The sequence below is a fragment of the Littorina saxatilis genome, linkage group LG2, assembly GCF_037325665.1.
Source record: "Littorina saxatilis isolate snail1 linkage group LG2, US_GU_Lsax_2.0, whole genome shotgun sequence".
NCBI lineage: Eukaryota > Metazoa > Mollusca > Gastropoda > Littorinimorpha > Littorinidae > Littorina > Littorina saxatilis.
The window spans coordinates 38,607,286-38,628,444 of NC_090246.1; the positions used below are offsets into that span (position 1 = coordinate 38,607,286).

Here is a 21,159-nt window from a genome sequence, read left to right on the forward strand (position 1 = left end):
AATAAGTCTTTTCTTTTCTTATAATCATTTAGTCCATTTACATTGAAAGTGCAGATCCTCAGTTTTTCACAATTGCTTGCCATCATATTTCATAATCGGGTATAGCCAACAGTTACAGAGAATATTTACAGAAAAAACAAAAAGCAAGACAGTATACTCCTGCACTCACATAAAAAAAATAGAGCAAACACGCTATGTAATGCACTTCTGCAAACACAACCCTGTAATAGATTAAACCAGCAGTCAGCATACAAACACACACATGAATGATTTGACCTAGTAAGCAAATAATGTGTAAACTTGCACTCACACAGATCTAAAAAAACAAACAAGTCAAATATACTTTCACAAGCACAGCACTGCAACAGAAATAAACCATGATCAGAGTGTACATGCACACCTAAATATTCAGACCTGGACAACAAGTAATATAGACATTTGCCCATATGCTCTAAGGAAAAGTCACACCTGCCATACACACATTCACAGAAGCTAGTCTGCAACAGAAGTAAGCCTTGATAAAGAGACAAGAGCACACCAAAATAAGCAGACATAATAAGTGGGTCAGGTACACATTTGGACCTACACAGATCAAATAAACCAAACAAGTTGTATACACCATCACAAACATAACCCTGCAACAGAAGTACACCATGGTAAAGATAAGCAAACAAAAGTACACACACATATCCAGGCATAAATGACATGTCAGGTACATATTTGCACCTACACAAATCAAAAATAGCAAACAAGTCATGCACACACCCACCAACATAGCCCTGCAGCAGCTTTGGGCAACAATCAGCATACCAATGGCAGTATTCACATAGATAAGCAGATATGCATGCACATGCAGCAAACAGATATTGAACACACTCGCACTTACACAAATATGGTAAAACATTTAACCACACACAAACATCCCCATGAAGTAGATATAATCCACAGTCAGGATATAAATGTACGCATGAGTATTCAAATACAGGAGACATGTCATGTACACACTCACCAGCAGAGTGCAAAAACAAATTCGTGCACAAGACCCTAATCAGAAATTCGGCAATCAAATCCATCTTCTAAACATGCGGGGAGAAAGAATCAACATAAAAGGCGGAATATACACATGACAACAGTTGAGTAACACACATGTAGGCCTAACTTGGTCGCACCTGGTCACCATAGAGAAAAAGGAAAGAATAAGAAGCCAATACAGTGACAGAAAGAGGCACACTGACAGTGACAGAAAGAGGGAAAAGAGAGAATGGCAGGGGAAAACAGCTGACAGACACAAAAACAGGGACATGTAAAACACATGGAGAAAAAAGAACATACTTTCCGGATAGAGCTATCACACCTCCATCTTGAAAAATCGTGCAAATCCGTAAACAGACACATTATGTAACACACACAAAAAAAACCAGCTTCATTGTAAATCCAACGTTCCGCGGCCGAGCACAGAGCACAGAGTGAAACTGACACGCATAGGCATACACAGAATGCAGCGAACGTTTATCATTGGCTAAGGCTGTCACATGGTATGAGTGTTTACATACACGCTGCGTAACACGCTTCAGCACACGTTTGTGATCAATTGTCCTGTTTGTCTGGTGTTTTGTCTTTGCTTCCTTGTTTTGCACTGTCTGATTGTTTCTTCTGTTCACTTTCTTTCTTTTTACGTTGCTGGAAACGGCGCTGGGCTGGAGTAGAAGCAGCGGCTGGGTCATTCTCAGGGATGGGAGGTAGTCTGCTCAGGTCTGCTACACGCTCAACACGGTGGACTGCGCCGGCCGCGTCTTCTTCTTCTTCTTCTTCTTCTTTCTTTGGACTGCCGCCTTCATCAAAGTGAAGATTCTGCAGACTTTGGAGAGAGTTGCGAAGATGATTTGCAGCTGGTGTTATCAGATCTGCCCGGGGGTTCAGTGATAGCTAGTGGGGGGTAGAAATAGAGGAGGGAGGTGGGGAGGATCAGGGGCGGGGGGAGGGGGGGGTGGGGGTGGGGAGGGGAAGATGGAACCCTCTGAGGTCCAGGCCTCACGGGTGCCAGGGTGGTCGAGCGTGCACTGGAAGAGGATGTACCTTGATTTGGTGAGGTCTTCGACGATGACGACCTTCGGCTGCACATTCTTGAGGAGTCTTCTGTTCTGAATAACCTCACGCTTGTTTTTCCGTGAGACGAATTTCACAATGATAGGCCTGTTGAGACCTGCCTTTCGTTTGCCCACACGGTGTGCTGCCTCAATGTGCCATGGTTTGATGTTGGTCAGCTTCAGTTTGTCATGGAAAACTTTCAGAACTTTTTCTTCACTTTCTTCCCCCGTCTCAGCATGGTCAGAGGGCTCTTCAATGTACAGTAGTTTGACATTGTTCCTGCGAGAATATTGTTCGTTTGCCTCTGCCCGATCGTAAGCAAGTTTTGCATAGTAATGGGCCTCGTGTAACCGACTCTCTGTGTTTTCTTGCATTTTCTCACACGCTTTGAGCTGCTTCTTCACATTGTCGTTTTCTTGCTTTAGATCAAACACCTCTCCCTCCAGTTTTTCCACAATGAGTGCCAAGCTGTCAAATTTACGATTCACACTCTTCAGTTCTTTTCTTACAGCTAGCAGTACTGACATAAGATCCTTGTTTGAACATTCTCCCACCTCCATGTCACTGTCACAACTCTCAAAACCGGTACCACTCATTGTATTCAAGTCGTCGTCCTCACCACCCGATGCTGTCAAACTGTCACTCACCTCATTATATTTCCGGAGAAAAGAGTCTACAATTGAAGGCTGAGACAACCGCAAATTTATCACTTTCTGTTTTTTCTGTCGCTTCGGTGGCTTGGGCGTAGAAGTAGACTGAGTGTTAGGTAGGCTTGTGTCACCTTCACCACTAGTGTCAGCTTTGCGTCGCTTCACTGATGCAGACCGGCTACGGTGCATGGCGGATCACTCACACATAACACATCATGCATTGACAAGGTCCGTGTCTTTCAGGAAAAGTACGATAAAATTCACATATTCACGTCACATTTTTAGTAGGAGGATTACGACAGCCCAGAGGACTATCAGTCCATGTTACTAGAGCCCTAAGGACTTGAAATAGACGTTTTTACATCGTAGATGTTGAGAGCTCACAAAAAGACGTCCTCTCTACATGGGCCCGGAAGTGACTAATTATTTTAACATCGAGGGGGAATCGAAACGAGGGTCGTGGTGTATGTGTGTGTGTATGTGTGTGTGTATGTGTGTGTGTGTGTGTGTGTGTGCGTGCGTGCGTGCGTGCGTGTAGAGCGATTCAGCCCAAACTACTGGACCGATCTTTATGAAATTTGACATGAGAGTTCCTGGGATTGATATCCCCATACGTTTTATTCATTTTTTTGATAAATGTCTTTGATGACGTCATATCCGGCTTTTCGTGAAAGTTGAGGCGGCACTGTCACGCCCTCATTTTTCAACCAAATTGGTTGAAATTTTGGTCAAGTAATCTTCGACGAAGCCCGGGGTTCGGTATTGCATTTCAGCTTGGTGGCTTAAAAATTAATTAATAACTTTGGTCATTAAAAATCTGAAAATTGTAAAAAAAAATAAAAATTTATAAAACGATTCAAATTTACGTTTATCTTATTCTCCATCATTTGCTGATTCCAAAAACATATAAATATGTTATATTCGGATTAAAAACAAGCTCTGAAAATTAAATATATAAAAATTATTATCAAAATTTTTTTTTCGAAATCAATTTAAAAACACTTTCATCTTATTCCTTGTCGGTTCCTGATTCCAAAAATATATAGATATGATATGTTTGGATTAAAAACACGCTCAGAAAGTTAAAACGAAGAGAGGTACAGAAAAGCGTGCTATCCTTCTCAGCGCAACGAATACCCCGCTCTTCTTGTCAATTCCACGTGCACTGCCTTTGCCACGGGCGGTGGAGTGACGATGCTACGAGTATACGGTCTTGCTGCGTTGCGTTGCGTTCAGTTTCATTCTGTGAGTTCGACAGCTACTTGACTAAATATTGTATTTTCGCCTTACGCGACTTGTTACTTTATAAATTTATATGAATGACTATGCTTGGCTTGTTTTCAGAAGAGCCAGTCCTTTTCTCTCTCTCTCTCTCTCTCTCTCTCTCTCTCTCTCTCTCTCTCTCTCTCTCTCTCTCTCTCTCTCTCTCTCTCTCTCTGTCTGTCTGTCTCTCTCTCTGTCTGTCTGTCTGTCTCTCTCTCTCTCTCTCTCTCTCTCTCTCTCATGATTGTCCTCGTTGGCCTTCTTTGCCTCAAAGTCCTTTTTTATATTTAGTCAAGTTTTGACTAAATATTTTAACATCGAGGGGGAATCGAAACGAGGGTCGTGGTGTATGTGTGTCTGTCTGTGCGTGTGTGTGTGTGTGTGTGTGTGTGTAGAGCGATTCAGACTAAACTACTGGACCGATCTTTATGAAATTTGACATGAGAGTTCCTGGGTATAAAATCCCCGAACGTTTTTTTCATTTTTTGGATAAATGTCTTTGATGACGTCATATCCGGCTTTTCGTGAAAGTTGAGGCGGCACTGTCACGCCCTCATTTTTCAACCAAATTGGTTGAAATTTTGGTCAAGTAATCTTCGACGAAGCCCGGACTTCGGTATTGCATTTCAGCTTGGTGGCTTAAAAATTAATTAATGACTTTGGTCATTAAAAATCTGAAAATTGTAAAAAAAAATAAACATTTATAAAACGATCCAAATTTACGTTTATCTTATTCTCCATCATTTGCTGATTCCAAAAACATATAAATATGTTATATTCGGATTAAAAACAAGCTCTGAAAATTAAATATATAAAAATTATTATCAAAATTAAAGTGTCCAAATCAATTTAAAAACACTTTCATCTTATTCCTTGTCGGTTCCTGATTCCAAAAACATATAGATATGATATGTTTGGATTAAAAACACGCTCAGAAAGTTAAAACAAAGAGAGGTACAGAAAAGCGTGCTATCCTTCTTAGCGCAACTACTACCCCGCTCTTCTTGTCAATTTCACTGCCTATGCCGTGAGCGGTGGACTACGAGTATACGGTCTTGCTGCGTTGCATTGCGTTCAGTTTCATTCTGTGAGTTCGACAGCTACTTGACTAAATATTGTATTTTCGCCTTACGCGACTTGTTCTTTTTTCCTTCACTTCTACTCACACGACCTAACTTACATGCTTTCGGGGTTTGTATTCACTCAATTACACGGTTGAGCACAAAAATTACTTTGTGCAAAGGCAAGGTGTCTATCCGTAGCAAACGCCCACCCCCAATTTTGTCCTAAATCAGTGCGGGGGGGGGGGGGGGTACTTATGCTAGGGATTTTACGGTACATCTGAGAGAGGAGACTCAAAATACATGGATCATTCATAATACTATCGTACCGGGTACCAAAATGTCAAGTAAATTCCGTGCACGCGTTCAAAACGTGGCGAGCAAATTTCCAAAGCCCTACCCACACAGCAGTCGCTCAATTCAATCGAAAACGCTAGGCGTAGGCGCTAATACCAGCTACATTTGTTGTGTCAACTACTTGCAAAATCTCTACATTAAGCAGCAATCATCAAGATTCATAGTTCTACTACAATAGCTTGCGTACCTCAGAGAATTTGCTTGCCGACTCGCAGTCAGAGATGTCGTCTGCTTCAGCCATTTTACATGGTTTCGTCAACATCCGGCTTATGGAAGGCGATTGTTGTCATGTATGCAGCGCAGTTCTCTTTCAGCGCATATTTAACATGCTTCCGACACATGTATAAAAGCGGATTTGCTTTTCATAACTTTATTACCTTTAGTTTAACCTTTAAATTCAAATTGATTGGACTATTATTCATGCTTATAAACAGAGCATTGCTCTCTTACAGTGTTGAATTAAAATTTATACTTTCAGCTGCGCGAGCTAAACACAAATAGCATCAACTGATTGGCAAGCAGACGATCAAATCTTGAGGGCCTTGTGATCTGACTTCTGAAACCACGGCGTCTTATTTGTTACCATCAATCAATAAAAGCCGGAATTTCATCATTGCAAGTTTCCAACAGATGGATCGGCCTGACTACGGGCAAACAAAATCATTTGTGAGTTAAGCTTATTGTGATGCAAATGCTTGTAGTTGTAAAATATCTCTAGCGTGAACTCTGCAATTTGCTTATTAGTCTACTCCTCCTCAGATCACACTCTATCTAGTACAAGTTTGATGATCTGTAAATCAGGGTTTTCGAAGGCGAATGACGCCTCAAAAGCAATCAGACAACGAAAATGTGGAAGTACATCATGAAAGATACAAAAGTAAATAGCAAACTCACCAGTGTTGAAAAATGAGCTTCGTAACATCTATTCAATCATGGGCCGAAATGGTGTCTGCGCTTTCCATTGTCGTCACTTTACGTCATTTTGGACCAATGACGTCAGAACATGATATTATTTTGTTTTCGTAAAAGAGGAAAATAATGCTGCGTCGCCCAAAACAAATAACGGTTTTGGGTGTGACGAAAAAAAGAACAGGGCCGGAGTGCTATGTTAATTATGAGCCGTTTTTCCACACCCATTTAAAAAATATGACACTACCAGCATGTTCCCGCATATTGAGCCAGAATTTTTTGTTTCGGCAAATCAACGTTGCAGTTCCGGAGCAAAGGATCAAAATTACTTTGCGAATTTGCGTTCAAACGTGTTTTTCCCATAATATAACGATGCACAGGTCGAAAATATGGCCAAGAACAAATCTATGGTACTTCGAAGAAAGAAGAATAACAAAATTCGTGTCCAATACGACTTGCAATTTACCGTGTGCGCTGTAAAATCTCCCTACCTTCAAAGCAGACGAAAACCAGACATCTTCATTTACTTCCAAGGGAGAAATCGTTGGTCGTAAAGTCTTGCAGGACCCAAACATACTTCTGCACGCTTTCTTTTCTTTTCATATTCAGTTGCTTCACAAAAATAAAATGTCATTGGTTTTCTCAACTTGTCAAGTCAGTCAAAACGACCGCAGAACACAGAACTGGGAAATGACACTGATTGAAATACGAAAGATCTCCGATGACGAAAGTATAAATGACGTCATCTGGTCACACCTATCTCGAGAACTAAGCGTCGCCCAGAACCAGCGCCCTTCCATTAAAATTTAAAACGTCCCCGTTTTGGTGCTTTCGAAATTATTTATTTGCAAAAGAACTATCAGTTGTTGGGATTAGTTTTAATAACGGGTGCTCGTATTGCTCATTTTTACAACCATTTCCTGGTCTTATAAGAGGACGATTTCTTAAAGTAATCCCTGCGAAACAAAGCACAGCTTTACTTTGAAATCTCCAAGCACATGCGTGGAAATCAAGAAATGGAGTTCAAGCGAATACACCGATTAACAGTTTTGCGGTCATTTTGGTTTCGCACATGCGCAGATCGTTTTCGCGAGCTTCTTCTTCTTCCTCTTCCGGTTGATTTGAGAACGCGTAGATTCAGTCTGCAGAAACTGCAATTTTGTAGTCTTCCAGTCCTGAAGTTGTTTTTGAGTGTTCGAAGAAAGAGTGTACAGGTTCTCAGGGTTACATCGGGCACACAAACACGCGATTTTCCTTTTTTTTTCCCCCTTTGATTTGAACGCATGCGCAGATCGTTTTTGCGAGTGTTTTTGTACTTCCTCCTCTTCCGGTTTCCTTCTTCGTTCCATGTAAACACCAACACTGTTAACTGGTGTATACTACGAGAAAGAAGTGATCTTGAACGAAACCTGTACCATTCAAGGGAAAACATCTATTATTTCAAGTTTTTGGTTCTTGTCCGATGATTTGTGTATCGCGGTCACGATTGTTTGTTTGTTTGTTTGCCCATCTGTCTATCTATATATCTATCTATCTATATAATTTTATCTGTCTGTCTGTCTGTCTGTCTGTCTGTCTGTCTGTTTTCCCGCCCGTCCATTCGTCTACTTCTTTCTTTGTCTGTTTGTGTGTTATACTTGCACTACATACACCAGTTAACAGTTCCAGCACTACATGGAAGAAAGAAGGAAACCCACGCAGGGCCGGACCCAGGGGGGGGGTTCCAGGGGTTCCGGAACCCCCCCCCCCTGGAAAAAGCATGTACCTTGCTTTGAGTGTTGTTGTTGTTTGTTTTTTTAAAATAAATTTTGTGTGTGTCTCTAACAGATTTTATTCAATGTGAAATCCGATGAGAAAAAGGTACCCCCCCCCCCCCCCCCCCCACAATGCTGCTCTTAACCCTCAAAACAAGGCGCAGAATGCACCAGATTGCACAGATTTTAACCGTTTTTCAAAAATTTTCCGGGGGAGCATGCCCCCGGACCCCCCTAGTTCGCGCGCCTGCTTTGCAGGCGCGCGCTTGTGGCTTCGCCACTTCGCTGATTTGCCCCCCCAAAAAAGGAGGAACCCCCCCCTTACAACTCATTTGGTCCGGCCCTGCCACGTGATACCTAAAGCGATTCTAATTGGTCGAGATGTTTGCGTCGAGTAACATTCGTGTCGTCTGCAAAGCAAAGCCTGGTGATAAAAGAAGGCGAGTGAACTCGACGGTTCATTTCCATCAAAGTTCTAGCATCAACTTCAAGTTCAATCCATTTCAGTGGCATAATTATAAACTTGCCCAATAATTGGTTGCAGTATACACCTGGGTCCGGTAATATGTAGCTAGTCATCGGTCGGCTGACCGTGAAACTGACGGTGGGTCGACGTTGAACCGCAAAAGTCAGTAATATGAGCGCGAACAACTGCCGGTCCAACTGAAAACAGTCGCCCGACTGCGGTTGGGCTTACAGGCACCTTTTTCGGTCGATCGACCGCAGTGTCTCTACTTGTTTTAACTTTCTGAGCGTGTTTTTAATCCAAACATATCATATCTATATGTTTTTAGAATCAGGAACCGACAAGGAATAAGATGAAAGTGTTTTTAAATTGATTCCGATAATTTAATTTTGATAATAATTTTTTTATATTTAATTTTCACAGCTTGTTTTTAATTCAAATATAACATATTTATATGTTTTTGGAATCAGCAAATGATGGAGAATAAGATGAACGTAAATTTGGATCGTTTTCTAAAAACAATATTTTTTTTACATTTTTCAGATTTTTAATGATCAAATTTTCTCACCCTGTCCTTTACCACCCAAAAAATAAATAAAAAATTTGAGTTTGGAAAAAAAAAGTTTAGGGTCGGCGCCGAAATTTAGATACCGGTACCGCCAAAACAGGACCGATGTTTACATCGGAAGTTGTAATGTTCTAAAAATACCACTGAGCGGCTGACTGTCTAGTCAGCCGACTGTCAGTGCTACCGCGCTGCACATATTACCCGTCAAAACACGGCCGGTCAGCAGACTGCAGTCAACTGACTTGACAGTCAGTCGACTGTGGTTGCTCGACCGTCCAAAATACGCTGTTCATATTACCGGCCCCAGTTAACAGTTCTGCGGCCATTTTAGATCTCGCACATGCGCACTTCTTTTATCGCGAGCAGATTCGACCTTTTCCGGGTGATGCGCATATCGTTTTTCGGCATGTTTATGTCTTTTTCCTTTGCCGGTTGATTTCACCGCATGCGCAGATCGTGTAATTCGCCCACGTCTCTACGCAATTAAGGGACACTACTCCGGCGCACTACTCCACCCGTTGAAAGGGGGAAACATTTTCTTCAGTACAAGTAGTCTTTATGAATAAACAATTAACAAGAAGGACGTTGTAAATTCATTCAATGCAGATAAGATAAGAAATATGTTTGACGAACTTGTTCTGTTCTTATTTACATGACAAAATATGTGAAGATCGAGAGATGTTATTAAAAAACCGTGTTCCAGGCAACTCGATCGCAAACAGATAACCGCTGTGTACTTCACCACAACCCAACGCAAAGGAAACATGACACACTACTATTTGGCATACCGCTGTGTACTTCACCACAACCCAACGCAAAGGAAACATGACACACTACTATACCTTTTTGCATTCATTGAACTTTCCCCAATAAATTCGGCTCACATCAGTCGTACTAAAAGTTTGTCAAAACACGACACACAGGCGATAACAAATGCCCACCTGAATGGTGGTTCGCAACCACACACTAACGACCGTCGAGGCACGTAATGAATTTTGCAATCTTCCGACCACCATTTTTTAAGTCGGTTACTCCCATTACTGCAACCAATAACACAGCGTGTTAACGCCATCGCTAATTTGGATGTAACGTGAGGTTTTTGTTAAAACGTAGAGGAAAACACACCGTCCCGTTCAATTGCTTCCATCACGTTGAGCAGACGATGCAGCGGTTGCTCGTCGAAATTTCTCGCCCAACCAGTATCGCTTTGGGTATCACGTGAGTTTTCCTTCTTTGTACCATGTAAGTGCCGAAACTGTTAACTGGTGTATTGTAGGTTAAGTGCGCTTTCTTCAGCGAATCTACGCGTTGAAATCACCGGAACTTACTCCCAAAAGTGATATGCACATGCGCAAATTCCACGGAACTGGAAGTGGAAGTAGAAAAAACACCCACAAAAACGATCTGCGCACGCATAATTCCAAAATGGCCGGGGAATTGTTAATCGGTGTATTGCTCACTCTTGTGGGCCTCCTCGGCACACACACACACACACACACACACACACACACACACACACACACACACACACACACACACACACTAATCTAGCTAAAAAATATTAAAAAATAGTGCGTATTCAGTATTTCTGTTGCAATTCAGCCAGCGTTTCGAGAAGACTGATTATATTGTTAAAGTAACGGTGCACATTAAAGGTGAAAGAAATAAAATAGATATCACAGCGTCACTATTCTTTCCAGATGCACGCGCATTCAATACAGTTAGAACTCCGAGTGAATATTGTTGCTTCTAATTCTATTGAACCAATTATCGAAAATAAACCGGAATCAGATCACAAGTGGTGGTGTCTTTTTTTCTCGTTGCCATTGTAATAGTGTAGTATTCTTGTTATGTTTCTTGCTATTGGAAAAATGTTCTCAAAAATGTTCCCAAAAAAACGAACAAAAGAAACACAAAATAATAAAGAGATGGACAAATAACATTGTTCTGTTGTAATTCTTCTTCTTTGAAAACCCGCATTGCCGTCACCATCAAAACCTTGAGCCGAGCACAGCCACCAGGAGAGCCAGAAGCATGGTGACCCAGTTTGCCAGACCAGTTGCACGAGCAGTGGGAGCGGCGTTGCACAGCGCCTTGTCACAGATGCAGGCATCGGAGGTCAGGGAGTTGCGGATCTCCTTATGGAAGCACTCGCTTTTCACCGTTTGATGCGTGTGGAGGCAGTGGCGGCTGGTCACTGCGGGTTGACTGGCGACGCCTTGCACTGCACACATATCACAGATCGTATACGACGATTCTGAGAATGAAAGTCGCTTGCTCATTGCAGCGAAAATGTCACAGGTCAACGACTGACAATCTCTGTTGCTAGTAAACACAGCAAAAATACAAGTCAATACAAAAAAATCTTTGGCGTTCACACACCACCAGCAAATTTTTGATTCTTGAGCAAATATTACCACGAAAATATTTTGCTGCGCATGCAAAGTCACGCTTTCGCTCCAAAAACGTCCAAATTAAAATAAATGTGTTCAAATGCATCTTGGAAATTATAGGATATATGGCTCCCCCCCCCCCCCTACACACGCACACACCCACACACGCACACCCACACACGCCGCGTGCACACACACATGCACAGTCACCGCCAGCAACACACACACACAAATACACACACACACACAAACATCCACACACAAACACACACACACACACACACACACACACACACACACACACAAACACACACACACACACACACACACACAATTAACTCACGTGTCTGAAAGACCTTGACGCAATAGGTGCAGTTCGCGTTCGTGGGGGTTTTGCTGGATATGGACTTACAAGTACCGTGCATATTTGTGTTGCATTCATAGCACTTGACAATCTGCTCACTTTGGTCTGTATGGGGGAAATGAATAATTAATGGTTAATCACAGTTGCAAGCTTAGCATTTGATAACCTGCTCCCTTTGGTTTGTATAGGGAAATAAGTATGGAATGATATTTATAATATTAACAAGAGTTGCAATTAACGCCCTTGATAACATGCTAACATGCTTGCTTTGGTCTTAATGGATAAATAAGTATGACATGATTAATCATTTAATGACAGTTGCAATCTAAGTACTTCATCACCAGCTTGCCTTGGTCTTTTGGGGGAAATATTTATGGAATGATTGAATACAGTTGCAACTTTCTTAAGTTACAGCACTTGATGAACTGCTGTTTGCTTTGCAGGGAAAATAAGTATGGAATGATTAATTATAGTTGCAATTTTAGCGCTTGTTAAACTGCTTGCTTTGGTCTGAAGGGGAAAATAAACATGTAATGTTTATATTAAAGCCCCGGTCCGTCTCAAATGGTTTACAAAACGATTTAGATCTTCTCGTGAAAAAAGCATTTCTAACCTTATCGAACACATTTGCAATAGCATTTAATAGCATTAAATGACACATCTTGTCTTGATGAAAAAAGAATTCTTTTATGATTTTAGAAATAGAATGTTTGTGTAACAAGCTGTCAATTTATTATTTAGATTTTAAAAGTTAGGTCTAGCGCCAAAACGCGTCGTCCGATTGTCTGATCAGACAATCCGGCTGGCCACACAAAAATAAATTCTTTGAAAATTGCTCGCTCTTTACGTAGGGCACCTAGGATGTTCTCAAGCGGTGAGTGTTTATACTGTGTGTAAAAGCCTGACAGTGTCTGTGATGGTTTACGGGAGGCTGCCTGTGCCTTTAATGAGTTGAAATTATAGCACTTGATTGCCTGCATGCTTTGGTCTGAAGGGGGAAATAAGTATTATAGTATATGGAATGTTTATTTAAATAAAAGTTGCAATTATAGAACTTGATTGCCTGCCTGCTATGGTCTCTATTGCAGGGCCGGACGACGGGGGGGGGGGCCTCAATCCCGCCCCCCTCTTTTTACATTTAGTCAAGTTTTGTTTTAACATAGAGGGGAGAATCGAGACGAGGGTCGTGGTGTATGTGTGTGTGTGTGTGTGTGTGTGTGTAGAGCGATTCAGAGTAAACTACTGGACCGATCTTTATGAAATTTTCATGAGAGTTCCTGGGTATGATATCCCCAGTTTTTTTTCTTCATTTTTCGATAAATGTCTTAGATGACGTCATATCCGGCATTTTGTAAAAGTTGAGGCGGCACTGTCACACCCTCATTTTTCAATAAAATTGATTGAAATTTTGGCAAAGCAATCTTCGACGAAGGCCGGACTTTGGTATTGCATTTCAGCTTGGAGGCTTAAAATTTAATGAATGACTTTGGTCATTAAAAATCTGAAAATTGTGATCAAAATTAAAACAAGAAGGGCAAAGCCCATACGACTCACATGCTTGACCTTGACCTTTACATGACCTTGAACTTCAGGGTCAAGGTCAAATAACTAAACCTAGCAATGACACCATACACTAAGAACTGCTTTACACATTTTTCCTACCAAAATACATGTGACCTTGACCCAAGGTCAAGGTCATCCAAGGTCATGCAACACAAAGCTGTTAATTCAAGACATAGGAAGTACAATGGTGCTTATTGGCTCTTTCTACCATGAGATATGGTCACTTTTAGTGGTTCACTACCTTATTTTGGTCACATTTCAAAAGGGTCAAAGTGACCTTGACCTTAATCATATGTGACCAAATGTGTCTCATGATGAAAGCATAACATGTGCCCCACATAATTTTTAAGTTTAAAACAGTTATCTTCCATAGTTCAGGGTCAAGGTCACTTCAAAATATGTATACAATCCAACTTTGAAGAGCTCCTGTGACCTTGACCTTGAAGCAAGGTAAACCAAACTGGTATCAAAAGATGGGGCTTACTTTGCCCTATATATCATATATAGGTGAGGTATTCAATCTCAAAAACTTCAGAGAAAATGGGAAAAATGTGAAAAATAGCTGTTTTAGACAACATTTATGGCCCCTGCGACCTTGACCTTGAAGCAAGGTCAAAATGCTATGTATGTTTTTTGGGGCCTTGTCATCATACATCATCTTGCCAAATTTGGTACTGATAGACTGAATAGTGTCCAAGAAATATCCAACGTTAAAGTTTTCCGGACGGACGGACGGACGGACGTCCGGACGTCCGGACGGACGGACGGACGGACGGACGACTCGGGTGAGTACATAGACTCACTTTTGCTTCGCATGTGACTCAAAAATTTAAACGATCCAAAATTACATTTATCGTATTCTTCATCATTTTCTGATTCCAAAAACATAAATATGTTATATTCGGATTAAAAACAAGCTCTGAAAATTAAAAATATAAAAATTATGATTAAAATTAAATTTCCGAAATCGATTTAAAAACAATTTCATCTTATTCCTTGTCCGTTCCTGATTCCAAAAACATATAGATATGATATGTTTGGATTAAAAACACGTTCAGAGAGTTAAAAAGAATAGAGAATATAGAAAAGCGTGCTATCCTCCTCAGCGCAACCGCTACCGCGCTTTTCTGGATTGTTAATTTCACTGCCTTTGCCACGTGCGGTGGACAGACGATGCTACGAAAAAATGCAATGCGTTCAGTTTCATTCTGTGAGTTCGACTGAGCTTGACTAAATGTTGTATTTTCGCCTTACGCGACTTGTTGTTTTTTAAAGTCTTTGCATATTATCGTCAACAAATCTAAATTAATGTTTTTTTTCTGTTATTGAGAATTTGTTTACGACCGAGTTGTTTCCTTGTCTTGTGTGTCACGTGTAAGGCATTTGTAATATATATGATATACCATGCATACTGCAGTACATATGTTCTGCGCGAACTTAGAATCCGGTTTCATTCTAGAATGGACCGGGTCCAGGTTGGAATTCTAACCCTGCGCAAGTACAGGGGTGCCATTCTAGAATGAAACCCTTGTTGCTGGTCCATTCTAGAATCGGCCGTGCGCAAGGTTGGAATTTGGGTCCAAGTTGGAATAGTCATTTCAGTTAGACTATCACACAGCCAAAGCCACAAATGTGGATTTTCTGTTTGTTTTTGTTTTTTGTGTGTTTGGTTGAGTTTTTTTCCGGGTTTTTTACACTTTACTCAAAGACATCGTGAATTGGGATTGTGATGTTCTGAAAGTGATTACGATTTTGAGAGACACTCAGCACTGATCGCTACGAACGGAAATTTCCGGACTGACGGTGTTTTGCCGATCTCGCTTGTAACTTTTAATCTTATTCATATACATGAAGTTGGTCTTCTGAATTGTGAAGATATAATGTCAACTTTTTTTTAAACCTGTGACAACAGCTCTATACCTCACTCTGTCCTTCTGTTGGTCTGTCTGTCGGTTAGTCGGTCTGACCGTCTGTCTGTCTGTCTGTCAAAAAAATTGTCAAAAAACCGGACATTTCCGAGAGGGAGACAGCGCTGACATGCGGCAAGCGGCCGCAACCGGCTCTCATCACAAAAACAACTGCCCTGCAAACAATACCGCCCTGGTAGTCCCCCTTGCCATGGTCTGCCTTTGTTTATTGCGTACTCAGGAGTGTCAACTTTCTTGACATGACATCGCAAGATCGCCAAAGGATATTTTCAGGGGTAGACAAATCAGCCCCATTTTATCAAAGGGAAGGTGCAGGTGGAGATAATTCAAGGGAAGACAACTCTGTCTTACCTACAAACATTACGGCCCCCTTTATTCAAGGGTTTCATTCTAGAATGGCACCCCTGTACTTGCGCAGGGTTAGAATTCCAACCTGGACCCGGTCCATTCTAGAATGAAACCGGATTCTAAGTTCGCGCAGAACACATACATGTATACACGTGGAAGTTGCTTTCTAGAACACGTGTTTTCTTAAAATCACCGAAATAGACTCAGTCTTTGAGAGAGTGAAGCAAGTAGCAACAACACAATAAACAAAAACAAAAAGAACAGAGCCTGCGTATCATGAACGGCATTCGACAATTTGTCATTTTTCACGAAGATAACTGTCGTCTTTAGATAGCTGTGGTAAAGAGTTTTCATATCAAATTGAAATCTTACTTGTTTCGCTTCTGGTTTTGAACTAAAATTACACAAATGTATTAATTTTTAACAGATCAACAGCGAGACAACGAGTATGTGCCAACGAAGACAGATTCAGTCGGCCTGGCTGCAGATTTTCTTACCAGCAACTGTCTAAGTTGCATTTATCACTTCATCAATTGTTCAACCCCTTCAAGTCAAAACAAAAAAGCTGGTTGCACAGTTAAAACGCAATATCATTGTTTTTACCGTCTAGATAATAAATAGCCATACAAGTTTTAAATATATGCGAAGTACTTATCATCGCAGCCGCAAACAAAAGTCTAAAATTTCAAAACGGCCCACAGCGCTTGTGAAGACACCAGTAGATAGATCTCAGTTCCGTTCGAGGCGACTTGCAGCAAGAAAAAAAAACACGCATCGTAATTACACTGTTAGGGTGCGAATAACAGACTGGCTAAATGTTAGCATGTTTACTCACCTATCAACGTGAAGCAAATGACACAAAACGCGATTATTTTCACAAGAGTCTGATCCATTTCGTGAACGTTGTTGTTGCGACACTGAAACTGGACAGACAACTCTAATCGCCGGCGTCGACAACAAAATTCAGTAGTCGTTCTTGGTTCCCTTCCCCGCTTTCTCAAGTTTCTGAAGTTTCTCTGCTTATCTTGAATCCAGCGTGTGTGCATTGTGCGTAACTTCTTAAAGGCAGAGAAAAGGGGGGGTTGAGGCTGGTGGGATTAGGAGGGGGGGTTAAAGAGCAGTGAATGGTTGGAAGCCTAACTTTCAATTTTCTGGCTAAGAAATGTTGAGTGGCACTAAATTATTCTTGCATTTACTTTTATAGAAAATTTGTTTTTAACACTGGCTCCGTCGTTTCATCGGTTTCACTTTTTTTTAATTCTTCTCGTGGTTTCTGTTGGTTTGATGGTTTCTTTCATTTGTTTATTTGTCAGAGGCTGTGTTTGTTTGTTTCTTTGGATTTGTCATTTGGATTAATGAAATTCGTAGGGTGTAATCAAAATCAAATTAACCGGGCATCGTAGAATAACAATTACAAAAAGCAGCTGATTACTGATTAGACATTCCGATATTTGTCTTTGCATTCACAGAGAGAGAGAGGGGGAGAGAGAGAGAGAGAGAAAGACACACACACACACACACACACACACACACACACACACACACACACAGATGCGCGCCTACTCAACCACACATCCACACACAAACACACTTAATCTGGAGGTGTGACGGGGTTTATTAACAGTATGAACCATACGATAAATCTACCAAATGAAACACCAACGGTATCAACAGCAACAGATTTATAACAGTGTCAAAAACATTTATTTGAATAGCCAACAAACAATACAAACAATAGACTATTTTACAATTGAAATGTCAGTGATAAAACAGTAAACAGCACTAACATGAAATATCATCTCTCCTTCGTCACTTCCCAAGAGTTACACTGCTTCAATTCCATTTATTTATACTACGGGCATGACATTCAATGGAACACAACCAAAACTAATAGGGAACACATAATCGATCGTTCGGATTAAACTGTGTATAATGTTAAAAGCACGATGCGCTTGTTACTCATCATTTGGTGCCAGCCACTAAGTTTAATGTCCGTGTTATGGGCAGAAAAGGTGGTGCTGTATGTCATTTCGTATTAGGTGGTTGATTGCTTGCTTGCTTGCTTGCTCGCTCGATTGATTGATTGATTGATTGATTGATGCGTGCCTGCATGCGTGTGTTTGCGCGTGCGTGTGGTGTATGTGTATTTGTTTGATTATGTGTTTGTTTGTTTTTATTCAGATCACATCAAACGTTTCAGTTTCGTGGAATTATCCTACACCTAAAGTATTGTTTAAGTGTTCTCTTATTAAAAAGTGTTTCATAGACATCATATCACAACACGTGAAATTTCTCTTCCGAAAAAAGTTTTCAGTGAGGAAAACAACCATACAACATCTGTGCAAAAATCTCGTCTAAAAAGTCTTTCATCGCAATACAATACGTGATAATATTTTAAACAACGTGCACAAACGAGCAAGAAACTAGTACTGATAAACCAACCACAGTAACACTCACAGGCGCGGATACAGGCCCACACAGAGAAATACACGCATACACACATCCTTATATACACACACGCACGAACTCACGCATGCATGCAAGCCGCACAAACGCAACCACGCTCACAGACCCGGCCGTGTCACGCAAACAACACTAAAACTGCGATAAACCACACACACACACAAATGTAAACCTACAAATGTACTTAATGCGTTTAAGTTAATTTTTCCCACACATGTGGTTAATTAGAACCCCCGATGCTCACAGACCGTTCCTCAGTTTGTAGTTTCCCTTTCGTTCAAAAAACGTTTTGTTGTAATTAACGTGCCTGATTCGAAGTAGATCGTTTTATGCTACGAACATTCTGGCAAAACATATTTCTTAAATCTGGTGTCATATTGCCACATAGTCTTTCAAGCAGCTCCTTACAGGCACACTCCTACCCGTCTGGTCAGATTGTTATTTTGGATAAGACTTCCACTTGGTAACATACTAAGCATCAACACCCTGTGACTGCTTGCTGAGGTGAGTTGGAATTTTTCGTAAATTTGTGAAGCACCCAGAGAGCACTCAGACTGTGAATTGCTGGTATGTGAACAAGTGGAGGGATGTTCATAGGTATCTCATGTAAAAGCCTGGTCAGATCTGATATTGTGAGCCAAGCTGCACGAGAAGGGATGAGGCTTTAAGATGTACCTTAAATGTATCCAGTATAACAAATGCCATTCCCCACAAGAAGCAACAAGACAGTTCATTTGCGGTATGTATCCAAGCGGATGGATGCTCTTATCTTCTGTAACTAGCCTGGATCGGACTTTGTGCTGGTTGGTTGAAATCAGAGCCGGACTAGGGGGGGGGGGGGGTTACAGGGGCTGCGCAATCCCCCCCCCCCCCTGGCTTAAGCTTGTACCTCCCAAACGCTTTTTTTGGGAGGGGGAGGGGGGGGGGTTGCATCTGGATCATCATGAAATCCGAGGAGAAATCGCACCTCTCACCCCCTCCAAAAAAAATCATGATAAAGGGAACATTCCTTGCATTGCATTCCGTTGCCTATGCGTCATAGGGGATCCATCGGCACTCATTTTTGTGATGAAAAGTATGATTACTTACAATCTCAATTCTTCTTCATTGCCTATACAGCTTGCTGTCGAATTTACCTTTTGCGTTCAAGGAGAGGCTTCCTTTCCCTCCAGAAACATCAAAAAACGTTCAACTTCAAGGGGCCATCAGTGGCCACTAGTGTCGTTTTACGAAAGTAATGCATCAAAAAAGTTCCACTGTACACACAGATCGAGCACCCAGGCTGTTTATTTTTGGTATGTGACCAAGTTGAGGGATGGTCTTGTCCCATGTTAAAGCCTGGTCAGATCTAAGACGGTGAGTCCAACTGTTTACACGGAAAGGAGTGTGCCTTTAAGAAAGGATAAAAAAAAAAGAGAGAGAGAAATGATTATGCCTGGTATCACAGATCTCCTTGTAACTGGATTTTGCTTTCTCACCGTCCATTTAAGCCGGATCAAAACACACCACGTCAGTACGTGTTTATGAAACGCAATAATGTAGAATTGTGCTCAGAAGGGGGGTCAAAACACGGAACCACTCACACACAAAATCTACAGGGGAGTTATCGACCCTCGAATAACGAAGACAATATTTTTTTTTTCTCTCACTCAGTCAATCAGAATACGTGACATTTTGATAGTGGAGGACAATAAAGCTCGATCTAATTTCCGCCAAATGCAGGCTTCCAAAATGCATGCACAAATTCAAGATGAGACGATTTACGAACAAACGAAGAACAGTGTTACAACAGCCAAACATTCATTTTTAAGTGTGTAATCCATGCTAAAACACCAAACAACCTATACAATGGCATTCAAGACATCATCAGCAAAAACAACACTTTGAATTATGCAAATCTACGAACTTTGAAGCTCTATGACAACGCCTGCAGCATCAAACAATCAAACGCTTGGAAGAAAATCTTAACAATAAAAACAAATTAAACTGGAATCAACGCAACAACCAGCGTTCTTTGTCAATGTATTCTAGGTACACTTGCACTACAGCAGTTAGACGGGATACACGTTGATGCACTTCTACGTCAATGTGAAATTTGATTTGACAGCACCTGCAAAACAAAATACTAGGTGCACGAGTACTATTCTTTTTAGGACATCAACTGAGTGCTGAATGGAGTCAACTCGATTTCATTTCAAAATTGCATGCAGATCAAAAAACCTGAGGAAATTCAGCTCAAAATACAATACATCAATAATATTAATAGCGGTGCTGCCAAAATGAACTAAACTAAAACGAGTGCCGACAATCCTACTTCACGTTAAAATGGTACGTTTCATAAATTATTCACAACAGTTGATCGAGCCTTCTGAGTAGGTGTAACACAACCACTCCTTGTAAATATGTGTTCATAACATCGATGATGCAATTATCTCAGATACACACATGAGCTGAACGATCATCTTTCTATGAACTTTACACATTGTATAAGCAGAAAAGACACTACCTGAGCAACTATATGTCTGTCTTTAACAAAGAAGCAAAAAAAATTTATCTGCATCCATTATATTTTTTAAATGTAAAAAAAATATTTCAGCCCACTACCAATGAAAAATCTTGCATTGAAGAAGTTGTACCGCAAAGTGTCGCTGGCTATCATTTCTTTTCTAATGTTGAATGTTTAAAAAAAAACATTCTTTACCTGTTCCTATAAAGTGAAATCTATTATACGAGTAGTACCGCTTTGCTGTTCATTTTTTCTTGACTCTATACATCAGGGTTTTTATTGTAAAAGAACATTTATTGTGAAAACGGTGGCACGAAGTATTTAATGGAAGCAAACTTTGCACGCTGTGAAATGTCAGTGATTCTTGTACATAATACCAAGAAAAAAGTCAGACAGTTTTGTCATGAATGTACCTGACACAATCATTGGATGTGTTCGATGATTTCTTCATGCCTGACAATCATTTCAAAAATGAAAA

General features: G+C 40.9%; 3 protein-coding genes across 3 annotated transcripts in view; all 3 read right to left on the reverse strand.

The window, feature by feature from the left end:
• Positions 1–1,916: 1,916 nt before the first annotated feature.
• On the reverse strand, positions 1,917–2,684 carry LOC138952917 (shootin-1-like). The gene has a single exon (XM_070324673.1). The coding sequence runs from the start codon at positions 2,682–2,684 to the stop codon at positions 1,917–1,919; it is 768 nt and encodes a 255-aa protein (XP_070180774.1).
• Positions 2,685–10,856: 8,172 nt separating this feature from the next.
• Positions 10,857–16,680, reverse strand: LOC138958943 (uncharacterized). Its single transcript, XM_070330287.1, has 3 exons — positions 16,548–16,680; positions 11,853–11,978; positions 10,857–11,340 (listed from the first exon to the last, which is right to left on the reverse strand). Exons 1-3 carry the CDS (start codon positions 16,603–16,605, stop codon positions 11,108–11,110), a joined length of 417 nt encoding a protein of 138 aa, XP_070186388.1. The 5' UTR covers positions 16,606–16,680; the 3' UTR covers positions 10,857–11,107.
• A 629-nt stretch (positions 16,681–17,309) lies between these two features.
• LOC138958944 (uncharacterized) overlaps positions 17,310–21,159 on the reverse strand; it is a 63,581-nt gene continuing 59,731 nt past the window's right edge. Inside the window, exon 3 of the mRNA XM_070330288.1 lies at positions 17,310–21,159. This exon is cut by the window's right edge and continues 1,719 nt beyond it. The gene's annotated coding sequence lies outside the window, so the exon portion shown is untranslated.

Excerpts from the sequence above, each read along its gene's own strand:
- LOC138952917 (XM_070324673.1), bottom strand. The coding sequence starts at position 2,684 with ATGAGTGGTACCGGTTTTGAGAGTTGTGACAGTGACATGGAGGTGGGA.
- LOC138958943 (XM_070330287.1), bottom strand. The coding sequence starts at position 16,605 with ATGGATCAGACTCTTGTGAAAATAATCGCGTTTTGTGTCATTTGCTTC. Across the intron at positions 11,979-16,547 it reads CATTTGCTTCACGTTGATAG|ACCAAAGTGAGCAGATTGTC; the intron begins GTGAGTAAACAT and ends TCCCCCATACAG. Across the intron at positions 11,341-11,852 it reads CGTCAAGGTCTTTCAGACAC|TGCAAGGCGTCGCCAGTCAA; the intron begins GTGAGTTAATTG and ends ATATGTGTGCAG.